Here is a 12812-nt window from a genome sequence, read left to right as displayed (position 1 = left end):
ACACAAACCTAACTGTGAAATTTAAAACATGCATAGGTCAGGAATTAAACAATCTAATTATTTATTTTGTTCTTGTCTTTCCAATCATCGTTCCTTTATGCAACATAGTAAATGATGCTAGATAAAGGTCTGGACAGTCCATCTCTGCCTAACATGGTAGAATAAAATGCACATATTTGTTCCTCATCTGTCCTTGCCAATCAGTTGCTCAGCTGTTTCAACTATTTTCCTCAATACTACTATACTGTCTCAAAGTAAAAGAAAAAAAAACCCTTTTCTCTGGAGGTCTTGCCCTTTTGTCATCTTGTTTGCTTGCTTAGTAACTACATCACTACTACCTTTCTGAAAACGAGGAATTAAAAACTTCCACTTAAGGCAATTTTCTTTTTAAAATAATAAAGTGAGGGATAAATCAATCCCACTGCTGAATGACTGGTAAGGCAGTGGAGGGACCTTAACTCCAAGTATCTCCTCTGAATACTTGGCTGCCCTGGATCCTCTTTGCCCCAAACAGCTCTACTGGGAAACCAGTTCAACTGGGCCCAAGAGCTCTTCACCAGACCAACATGGAATGCTCAACAATATCTGCTGGAGACATAGACGAGCTGTTGTTGCATTAATATTTATTACTACAGAGATCTCAGCTCATTTATCTTTGTTTCCATCTTCTGGGTGATGGGCATAACCCATTGGTTCTCGACTGGTCTAGTTAGGATGAAAAGGGATCATTTATTTTTTGGCCAGCCCTAGTCCCACCCAAAATAAAAATCCAGATCACAACCCTCCTTGCTATATGAATGTTTTTTTAGTTTTAGATCTGTATATCCTAGATTTAGATATTTATGTAATATAAATGTGTAAATGCAGGTCTATGCATGTCTAAAATGTGAACAGCACTTCTAAACTAAGCACCATATTGTGTCAATGTCTTTGTGCTTACCATTTATGTACATACAATGTCAAAAACTCAAGTGCCTTGTAAAATTATTTCCATAATTTTATAATAGGTTGCTTGGATTGCTATGAGAGGCATTTCTGATATGAAATCTAAATCGGATTTTGGACTTTTTGCACTAAACGTCCCACATCCAAATAGGAAATATAGCCATTATTGAAACAGCAAAATACTTTTTTTGTTTTGTGTTTTTGAAAATGGTCAAATGCTAGGTGTTTTACTGCTCTGTGCGTTTATCTTTTTGGCTCATTTAAAAAACAAACAAACAAAAACGTCTAAGTGCAAAACACAGAAAATCAAGCCACTGGGATGTAGGAGGAACCAGCATTCTTAGTAGACTGACCACACAGACATTCCAGGAAAGCAATTGGCACCCTAGGGGGCACTGTGTGGACTTCATATAAAAGCTCCCAGGTGCACATCTCACCATTGCTCCCTTATCTTGACTGCTGAGCCCCCCAAAACCTACCCAAACCCCATTGCCCTCAATTGTACACCACTACAATAGCCCTTATGGGTGAAGGGTCACCTGTATGTGGGTACAGGAGGTTTTTGGTGAGTTTTGGAGGGTGATGCATTCCACCACATGTGTAACCAATTCAAGTGGGATATGGGCCTAGGTCTCCTCCACAATGCACTGTACTGACCACTAGGCTATCCCAGGGACCTGCTTGCTGCACTAATAGGACTGGCTAAAACATCTGAGGCTGTCATAGAGGCTGGTATATACTGTTTGTTTTACATCTTTGGGGGGTGGGAGGGGGTCAGGGAATAAGGGGAGGTCAATCCATTATTCTTCCAGTGGCCATCTGGTCATTTAGGGTATTTTTTTGTGGCTTAGTTGTTATTAAAACAAGTCTAGCTCAAAACGTCTTAGTTTTAGTCCTGAACATTTTCGTTTTGTTCTATTATGGCTGAAAAATGCCCAGGTCTTAGAACGCTCAAATCCCACCCTCAATATGGCCACAACACGCTCCCTTGAGATTTGGACACACTATAGATGAACTGTGAAGGAGAGGGGTTGGAGGGAAGGGAGAGAGTGGCTGGACCACAAAGGAAGGTAAAGAGCTGCTGGACCACTGAGGGGGGTTGGAGGAAAGGTAGAGAGGTGCTGGACCACAGAGGAGGGGGCAAGAGGGAAGGGAGAGAGGGCTGGTGGGAAAGTAGAGAGTGGCTGGACCATGGCAGAAGGGGCCTGGAAGAAGGGGAGAGAGGCGCTGTAGGAAAGGGAGAGAGCTGCTGGACCCATGGAGGAGGGCTGCTGGAGGGGAGGCGCTATACCCATGGGAGAGAGATGATGGAGGGAAGGGAGAGGGGCGCTGGACCCGTGGGAGGGAGATGCTGGAGGGAAGGGAGAGAAGCGTGTACTGAACTATGATGTTAGGAGGTGAAGGTGCTGTATAGGGGGAGCAGTTGGGGAGGGATGGGTTGCTAGCAATATTGAGATGTTGTATGTGGACTCTGTGTTGTATTGTTTGTTTTGTTTGTCTGTATATATAGATTTTAGAGTTGTTTATGATATCTAATGATTATGCTTGTTATTGGTGTATACTGCCTAGAAGATTATTAATAAGAGTGGAATATAAGTTATTAAATAAATAAGCTTAAAACCAAAGTCCTCAATTCATGGAGAATACAAGAGAACCTACAAAATTTAATTTCTACAGTTAAACTGCAGACTTTTCAGTTCATATTTTACTTTCTTTTTACTAACCTGGCTACTCTGAGATGTCCTCCTTTGAGAATGAAATGGACCTGCTTTTATTCTTCCAACATCGAGTTTCACTGCACCTATTGAGCACTAAAGAATGGAACACATTTTATACATTTTCTAGGGCATACCATTATAGATAATTTACATTTAAAATATCATTATCCTATACTGTTATTAAAATATATCATATAAACTTTCAAAGGTGTTTTATGCACACTAAGAGGGGCATAATCGAATGGGGCACCCAAGTTTTCCTGAGGGTGTCCTCGCAGGACAGCCCTGCAAAGGGGCGGGGAAACCCGTATTATTAAAACAAGATGGGCGTCCATCTTTTGTTTCGATAATACGGTCGGGGACGCCCAAATTTCAACATTTAGGTTGACCTAAATATTGAGATGGTCGACCTTAGAGATGGTCGTCCCCCGGTTTTCAGCCATAATGGAAACCGAGGACGCCCATCTCAAAAACGACCAAATCCAAGCCCTTTGGTCATGGGAGGAGCCAGAATTCGTAGTGCACTGGTCCCCCTCAAATGCCAGGACACCAACTGGGCAACCTAGGGGGCACAAATTGCTCCCAGGTGCATAGCTCCCTTACCTTGGGTGCTGAGCCCCCCAAAACCCACTCCCCACAACTGTACACCACTACCATAGCCCTAAGGGGTGAAGGGGGGCACCTACATGTGGGTACAGTGGGTTTCAGGTGGGTTTTGGAGGGCTCAAATTTACCAACACAAGTGGAACAGGTAGGGAGGGAGGGGCCTGGGTCCGCCTGCCTAAAGTGCACTGCACCCACTAAAACTGCTCCAGGGACCTGCATACTGCTGTCATGGAGCTGGGTATGACATTTGAGGCTGGCAAAAATTTTTTTGAAGTTTTTTATTTTAGGGTGGGAGGGGGTTGGTGACCACTGGGGGAGTAAGGGGAGGTCATCCCCAATACCCTCCGGTGGTCATCTGGTCAGTTCGGGCGCCTTTTCACGGTTTGGTCGCAAGAAAAAAATGGACCAAGTAAAGTCGGCCAAGTGTTCGTCAGGGACACCCTTCTTTTTTCCATTATCAGCCGAGGACGCCCATCTGTTAATCATGCCCCAGTCCTACCTTCGCTACGGTGCCAACATGCCCCTGTGAACTTTGGTCGTACCCGTGACGGGAAGCAGTTGAGGACGCCCAAAATCGGCTTTCAATTATGCCGATTTGGGCGACCCTGAGAAAAGGACGCCCATCTCCTGATTTGTGTTGGAAGATGGGCGCCCTTCTCTTTCGAAAATAAGCCTGTAAGGGGCTGATGCACAGAGGCACCCAGTAAATATGGGTGCGGCTGGAAAAACGTACCCTGTTGCAAACAGTGACCAATGTACAAAGGGGATCACATGCAAATGAGATGCATTTAACAGCTTGCACGAAATCCCTGGTGGACCAGTGGACTGCCTCCTGACCCGACCCGGACTGCTTCCCGACCCCCCAATGATGTCTTAAAAATTCCCTGGTGGTCCAGTGAACTGATACCCCCCCTACTCCTTCCCAGACCCATCCAAGCAGAACCCCCTCCTGTCACTATAGCCATCACTCCCTGTTGAATGACCTCCCCTACACCCCCACGTGCCTTAGATCCGCAGGAGGCACTGGGAGGGGCTAAACACCATATAAGGAGCCCCCCCCTTATATGGTGTTTAGTCCCTCTCAGTGCATTCAAGGATGCACCATGCAGGGGCTGGGCATTGACATTTTGAGAGAGCTGAGCCCAGAGGTATTGCTTCTGCTCTCATGCAGATCTAAGGTAAGAGTGTGTGTGTGTGTGTGTGTGGGGGGGGGGGGGGGTTGTCACTAGACCACTAGGGATTGATGGTTGGGTGGAGGGGGGTCGGGATGGGGTGTCAGGGTCTACTGGACCACCAGAGATTTTTGGTTTGGGGGGTTGTGTGTGGGGGGGGGGGGGGGGGGGAGAGGGGGGGTTGGGAGGGGAATGTAGGAAGCACAAGCAGCCAGTCTTCACAGCTGCCTGTTTCCCTCCCCTTCGACAGCGCCAGAGAAGCCGTGAAATCTAGTTCATTAAAGCAAGATACTCTGGAGCTCTGCATTGCATGGAATTGTAATAATTTGCATAGGGTTCTCGGTGGCTGCTAACGGCACACGTTACAGCCACAGAAAAACCCTTTGTGCATTACTGAGTAGATAACATTTGCTTCAGACTGGCTACAACCAGTCTAAAGCAAACGTTGACAGCACGGTAAACTTTGTGCACCAGGCATTAAGTTATATTTTCTACCTTAAAGGGACAATTCTCAATAGCTCACACAATGTAAAGTACATAGGTACCTTCAAAGGCAAACTAATCAGTGATTTACTGTACATTTGCCTACATATTAAATACACTTGCTACTTTTGTGGATAGCTAGGGTGGGGGGGAAATCAAATTTAAGCCCATTTTTTTTTCTATTCTCTATTACCCCTCAGGGAAGCCCAGGCATATTTTAGCTGCTCTAAGAGGGACATTTTTGATGACATGTAAATCCCATCTTGTATGTTTTGATGAAAATGTCCACGAATCAAGTGGTGAATATAGTGTTTTCGAATAAGAAAAATGTCTTTTTATTTTAAAAATGGCCCTTTCCTAGATGTTTTGTGCTCAATGTGTTTTCTCCAAAACCAACCAAAAGCCTACTGTACCAACTACAAAAGCCCTTATGGCTGCAGGTGTTACCTATAAGTAGGTACAGTATGTTTTTTGTGTGTTTTAGAGGGCTTTCATTTTCCACCAAAAATGCAACAAAGTATGATATGGGCGGTCCCCTTCTCTCTCTTTTTTTTAATTCATAATTTCCAAATAACAATACAAGTTAAACCACTTGCTTAAGAAAAACAGAAAGAAATAATTATATCAGGGGAAAAAAAACCCATTTCAATACAAAGCAAAAATTTCTTCTTAGACCACAAACTGAGAGAGGGAGTTGCAATAGCAAATAAAGATAAGCTCTAAAGAGGCAAAAAGAAAAAAATATATAAAGAAAGATCATTAACATGATATACATCCCATCCACATAAACTTAATCCAACTTGCTTAGGACATTTCACCTGTCATCTTCTCGAAATCGAAAAAGGATTTTTAACTGCTCAGGTTGAAAAAACACACACTTTGTCCCCATAAATTTAATTAAACATTTGCAAGGATAAGTCAATAGAAAAAGAGGCCCCCAAAGATAATACTTGTTGACATAAGGCCAAAAAGGCCTTCCTGTAGTCCTGAGTCTGTTTAGTTATGTCCAAATAAATCCACACTTTTCTTCCATAGAAGACAGTCTGAGAATTCCTAAAGTACAGTCTCTTAACAGTGTCCTGCATTTTGATGTTTTTAATTTTTTTCAGAAGCCTATATGGTGGTTGAGAGTGCTTGGTACAATCTGCTGAACAGAAACCCTGAGGTAGGTGCTGTTGAGCACCAAAACAAGGCCTGTGTCGGGTCTATTATATTTAAGATTGTACCATTGTTACAGTTCTGGAAGCCCTTTTGTGCTGGTTTCCTCTATGTACTTTTGGATCCTCTCTTGTTTGCTGTCAAACACAAAAGATGCAACCTGCATCGTCCACTCTGAGTTCTCATTCAAAGATGCTTCCAATAATGCTGACAAGTTCAAATCATCCAATGGAGCCTCTTGTATCACCTCTGCAAAGGCATCACTTGGGCCCCCCCCGCATATTTAACAGGAATATAATATACTTTATAATATAATATACCCTTCTCTACAGTGCACTAGGCTACTCCTGGGAACTGCATGCTGCTTTAATACAACTGTTACTCTCCCCCCTCATAGTTCTGTTGCAATTTTTTGGATGGATTTATCCTTGTAAAGTCTGTTTAAGTGTCAAGATTCTGCTCTATAAATAAAATAGCTTTTTTCCTATTTTGATTGGCTGTTTCAGAAGTGATCTTCTACAGATCTGAAGGGGAAGAATAAAAATACAGTACTGTAGTGTATTATGTACCTATTAAAAATGCTACAGAAATGTTGAAAAAAAATAAAAAAGAATAAAACTCATTGTGCAGTAAAAGCAGGGTTCTGGGTCACAACGGTGCAGTTCTGCAGTAAAAGCGAGATCCCGGGTCACAACGGTGCCGTTTTGCAGAAAAAGCGGGGTCCCGAGTCACAACGGTGCTGTTTTGCAGTAAAAGCGGGGTCCTGGGTCACAATGGTGCTCTTTTGAAGAAAAAGCAGGGTTCCGGGTCACAATGGTGCTGTTTTGCAGTAAAAGTAGAGTCCAAGGTTCGAAGTTGATCGTCTCAGGTGTGAAACTTCCCTCTGTGCTACGCCGGAAAATGGAAAGGGAAACTGCTTGCTTCTTAACGAAAATGGAAAGAGAAACTGCTTGCTTCTTAACGGTGACGCGATGACATAACCGGGGGAGGGAGCTGCCAGATATGCCAGATGATTGAATTAGCAAAGGTCGGATAAACGAGACTGCACTGTATTCTATAAAAAAAATGGAGTACACTTTTCTTTACAGAATAGGCTTCACACAGACACTTTTCTCACTCCTAAATCTAAGCACCCTCTTACAGAATTATCCTCAATGTGACACTATGACATCACTACATTTCAATTACCTTTAGTAAAGCAGCAACGGCCTCCTGAGTGGCATTTTGAACATCTTCTCCATTCACCATTAATATCTGGTCTCCTTGCATTAATCTTCCATCGACATCTGCTATTCCTCCTTTTACAATATCCGACACAAATACCCCAGTATCGTTTCTGCAAACACACAGTTCTTTATTTGTATACAACTTGATTTTCAACCTCTGAAGTCATACAAATTTCATTTTTCATTTATACTGTTTCTTCCAAGCACTTTTTGAGAATGATAGCAGTTTGGTTTCAACAGCTAGTTGTTGTCACACTGCAACATACTTAAGATATGGTACATCCTCTTATTTATACGAATCCCTTAACGCAAAGATGCTTACTTGTAACGGGTATTCTCTGTAGACAGCAACATTAATCAGGCACACAAATGAGTGACATCATCTGATGATGCTGGGATAAATAGGTCTCCCAAAGTTCATAACTACAAGTTCAGAACATTTGCGGTCCTTCTCATGTACCCCAGAACCACCAGTCTCCTCTATAGTTTAAAGATCAGAACCAACTCTGTGAGGTGGGCAGGGCTGTGTGCCTGATTAACCTGGCTGACTATGGATAACATTTATTACAGTCAGGAAATGTAGCTTTTTTTTTTTCTCAACAAGTAAGATTGAATTAGCTACACAAGTGGATGACTTCAGCTCAGGAATGCTCCACATCTGAAAGAATTGACCCACTATCGAGCAGCAAGCTGCTTGTATAGTTTATATATACAATAGTTAAAAAGCTCACATGGACATATTTAGTATAGCTTAACCAAGGGCACTGCCTAACTAACTGACTCAGCCAGTAGTATAATGTAAAAGCATGCCATGAGGAGCTGATTTGCAGATGCTCTCAAGAATTTCAATTAGCTGTAAGTGGTATATAAGTTTTTAAAATAAATAAATTAAAGTTCAGATTTCAAAAGAGCTACAGTTAAGCAGTGGCTTTGATTTGATGAGGTTTGACACTGCTGGGCAAGAGAATACAATCATGATCATAACACAGCTGTATATACGACACTAACCAAATAGATAAAGAAAACTTTGCCACTTGAAAACTAAGTTGTTATGATTCTGTTAGAATTCTGCTAGTCAGACAGGGGAATGCTTGGAGCCACTCCTGATTGGTCCATCAGGGACTGAGCTGATGTCAGTCTGATCTACTTAAGCTCACCTCTCCTGTCAACCCCTGCTTTGGCGTTTTCTCCAATTCTTCTGAAGCCTTACCTTTGCTCTGTCTGAGCTATTAGCACTGTGCTTGTGTGGACTTGTTATTCCTTTCCTGGCTTGCAGTTTTCTATTGCTCAGTCTCTGTCTGCCGGCTACTGCCTGTGTGTGTCTAATTACCTCTCTCACTACACCTGGGTTTCTCTGTTTGCTCTGGTGCTGTGTGGTGAGTTCCTCCTCATTCTGTTCCAGTTGGTTTGTTTTGCTTCTTCCCCTTCCTTCAGAGTTCCCTTCCTGCTGTGTTTGTTTTCTGCTTGGCAGGTCCTGCCCTTTGTTTCTCTCTGTGGGGGTTGTTTGTTTTTCACTGGTTGTCTGCAGTGTTCCCTGCCTCTGGTTGCTGTGTGCTGAGCTTGGTTTAACTCTTTGGGGTAGATGCATCAAGCAAACGTAAAAAAATCAGAAACGTAAAAACCTTTACCGAATCTCAAATAACGAAGCATGCTCCAAAAACACAGCCCCAAAAAGTTTGGTGCGGTATTGGAAAGAACGATGCACTAATCCCCGTCGGTAATCGGCTCGTAAAGCATGCGCAAAGCAGCCAAGCGTTATGCTGGGTGCTCTGCGCATGCCAGAAACATAAGAAAAAAAAAGAAAACACAAACACGTGGCTCCCCACTTTCCCCTGCATGTCTCCACAAAAATTAAAGGATCGGGAGGGGGCAAAGGCGCTCATCAGCAGCGTCCTGTATGGATGGCCTTGCCTTGCCTTGCCCCCCCCCCCCCCCCCCCCGAAGTCCCCGCTGCTCCGTTTGAGAAATAAAAGCTTTTAAAAATAAACCTTTGCAGTTGCTGGGCTCCCCCTCCCTTCCTGTGTCTCTCTTCTTTAGTCGGCAATGCTCCGCCTCCTGCCCTCCTCCACCTCCGTGCCCCGCCCCCCCCGATTTCGTCCCCGTTGCTCCCCCCCCCCCCACCGGACCCCCCCTCCACCACAATGGCCGGTGCAGCGCCTCTCACCTAAGTTTGAAGGTGCTGCACAGGATGGATCAGCTATTCTTTAGCTCTTCTGTCTCCTCCGATGTCTCCTTTGTCTTCCTGTGTACGCCCTCTTCTGACGTCAGTTATCTACCCTCCCTAAGTATGAGTCGGTTCCAGTTAGGCCGTGAGGCCCGCATGCTTGAATTCTGAGTGAATCGGTTCCAGATAGGCCGTGAGGCCCGCCTGATTGCCCTATCTTCCCTTTTCTGAGGTGCAAGTTGGTTGCTGCGTGTGTGTGTACAGGGCTTGGTAGCTGGGGTAGTGTGTAGTGCCTGCTCGGCCCACCCTCTTCCTTGGCCTAACCCCTATACTAGGCCTCGGCCGGGGCCCAAGGGCTCACAACCAGACTAACATAAGTCTACTGTAGTAAAACACAATAAACAGCTGCACAGATATCCTGACAGACTGTCTTTCAGGTAGTAAGCAAGAGCTTGTTTACAGTCCAGGTTATGGAAAACTTTCCAACGTGCATGATTATGAGGTCTTGGGTAGAAGGTAGGAAATGATATCTATTCATTGGTTTGGAAAGAAATGACTACCTTTGATAGGAACTTAAGATGTGATGAAAGCATGAATTCAATATTCTTTTGGATGAACTAACTTCTACTCGGAAACTTACTTTACACTTAAGATATGTGCTAGTGGTTAGAGTTCTAGTGGTTCAGTAAGTGGCTTCATGAGAGAATAAAGTACAAGTTCAGGTTTCTGAAGTGGAGGACTAATATGAAGTCATCCCTTCATGAATTTGGAAACAATCAGATTCATAGGTCAATAGGGTACTGAGGTGCAAGAAGATGTTTGGAGACTCTGCTGATAGAATAGGCATAGGTATTGTAGGATAGCATTCTGCGGGCATGTGAAAAGATCTAAAGATCTTAGTCACACACAACAAATGGAAAACTTTTTCCCCTTGATTGAATAGTATTTCCTCATGAAAGGTCTCTTTGCAGCCACTTGTTATTTCTTGGACTGCATGTTGCATTCCAAGTAAGCAATTAGGTGCGGCTATTGAGCAATAGGGAATTAAGACAATGCAAGAACATTCACTGATTTTGGATTATTAGGGCTGGGATCAGTGGTAATCTGAACATGTAAACTCTTAAGAGGGCAGTTCTTTCAAGGCCAATGAGGTTCTATGTGAACCATTGTGCTTGGACATTGAAACTTATGATGAGTTTTTGCTATTAGAAATGTTGCTGCATATGCATAGAGAAGCGATCAAGCCCATTCTTTTTCCACAAGACAAGCTGAAGACAAATGTCTTGAACAAGAGATAAGTTAGCTTGTTATTCTTGCTGCTGGCAAACAGGTTTATTTGAGAAGTTCCTAAGAATTGGAAGATAGAGTGGAAAAATTACAGGTCCAGTGACCACTTGTGAGGTTCACGGCTCTGCCGAATCTCTCTGCTATGTGGTTTGGTTTTCCAGGGATGTCGCCCTGAATAGATATCTAAATTATGATCACAAAATCCCATCTGTGCTGCCTCTCCAGATAGTTGAAGGGATTCCTCTTCTGCTAGCTTGTTGATATCAAACATTGCCACCTGATTATTGGTTTAGATCAGCACTGACTGATACAAAGAGAGTAAACTGTTGCTCTCAGTCTCAGATGAACGATGTGAAGAAGCTTCTCAGTCATGGTCCAAATGCCTTGTATGTGTCGAAGATAGAGTAATCATCTATGGTGAATACACATCGATGATCGTGGGGTAAACAAATTCACAAAGGTGGCTGGCTTCTGTAGTCCACCACCGGAGCATGGTATGCAAATGAGCAGAGGGGACGTTTTGGAAAACATGGGCGAGAGTTGATTCCATTGGAATTGTAGGGCCCATTGCCGATTCCTCATCTTCAGATGAGAAAAAGGAGTTATGTGTACTGTGAATGACATATGATACAGCATTTGAAAGTAGGCTGTGAATGAGACTGAACTATCTGAAAGCAGCACTGTAGTCTGACTTCCAGAAGAAAGTTTATAAGGAACTCTAAGGACCAAAGAGTTAAGGCTTTGTTTCTCAGTGAGATTAGCAGATCTGGGGATGGGTCTATCAGCAGTAAACTGTTGAGATAACCTTGTTTGCATAAATAAGCTGCTAGTATCAGCAGACACTTGGTGATCAATTTGGGTGCCAAGAGAAGACTAGAAGTAAGGACTATATACTAATAATGATCAATCTAGAGGACAAATGGAAGATAATGTCTGCAACTGAAAAGAATGAAGATAGGAAGGTAGGCATTCCTGATATCCAGCAAATGCAGCCAAATCTATTTTGTTGAAGAAGAGAGAATAGTGGCTAGGGTACTCATTTTAAACTCTTCTTTTGGAGGAAAAGGGTGATGTTCCTAATGTCCAGAATGGGCTGCAGTCCCCACAGCTTTGAGTATCTGGAGTAGAATTGTTTGTTTAGGGTTTGGGAGGATAAAGCAATGGTCACTAAGGGAGCGGAGTGAACAGGATGGAGTGTAGGGAATAGTAAGGGATGACAGGTAATTAGGAATGCCGATCTCAGGGCCTTAAAGGTGAGAAATAATAATTTAAAAATAATTCTTTGTTCTACAGGAAGCCAGTGGTGTTTTTGGAGTAATGGTGATATATGATCTGTACAACATGCATGGAAAAGAAGTTGGATGGCGGTGTTCTGGAGAGTTTGAAGTTTGTTTTTTTTTTTAATGGGATTTGGGACAACCTAAATACATAACGTTACAGTAATCAATCCTTGGGGTCCAGCTTCTTGTTGCAATGAGAAAGATACTTCCTTAATCATCTTTCACATGAATCTAGAATATGATATTTTCTTATACTGTGAAGAGTTTCTTGTAGGAGGTGGAGATGAACTGGATTGGATAGTGTCATAAGCTAGGGAATGTGGTTCTACAAAGTCTTCCAGAATAGCTTGAGAGTATGCTAAGGGAGGAGGAGACAAGGAATGCTTTTCTTGTGATCCAGAATCAATAAAGATGAGAGGGGAATCACAGAATACTGAGAAGACCATGCCCCTTCTTTGTGTCTGTGTAATCTCAGTGGACTAAGTAGGCTGTGGCACAAGTTGGAGAATAGTGACTCCTGGCATTTCCTTGAAATATCCTTTTCTAAAATCACTAATTATATGTTTTTTTTTTTTTTTAAGAATAGTTATTCTGGAGGTGGCAAGGATATGAGAGGAGAGGAGTGGAATCATCTGCTACTATAACTAAAATTTGAGTTGGTATCAGTGGCTTTTTAGTATAAGAGTGAATTTACCGAGGTTTGGAGACCTCCCAAAGATTTGCAAAGGCCATGGAGATGAAAGGACTCCTGTGCTTGATCTGGGCCTGATGAC

General features: G+C 43.1%; 1 protein-coding gene across 2 annotated transcripts in view; it reads right to left on the bottom strand.

The window, feature by feature from the left end:
- The window catches only part of MPDZ (multiple PDZ domain crumbs cell polarity complex component), a 571809-nt gene that overhangs the window by 55107 nt on the left and 503890 nt on the right, over positions 1–12812 (bottom strand). For both annotated transcript variants that reach the window (XM_030194291.1, XM_030194292.1), the window contains 2 exons: positions 7271–7418; positions 2670–2756 (listed from right to left, as the gene is read on the bottom strand). In XM_030194291.1, coding sequence (XP_030050151.1) covers positions 2670–2756; positions 7271–7418 — 235 coding nt within the window. The remainder of the gene's footprint in view (positions 1–2669; positions 2757–7270; positions 7419–12812) is intronic.

The sequence above is a fragment of the Microcaecilia unicolor genome, chromosome 2 (assembly GCF_901765095.1).
Source record: "Microcaecilia unicolor chromosome 2, aMicUni1.1, whole genome shotgun sequence".
Lineage (NCBI taxonomy): Eukaryota > Metazoa > Chordata > Amphibia > Gymnophiona > Siphonopidae > Microcaecilia > Microcaecilia unicolor.
The sequence above is the reverse complement of the archived record's forward strand: the minus strand, read 5'-3'. Positions and strand labels throughout refer to the sequence as shown.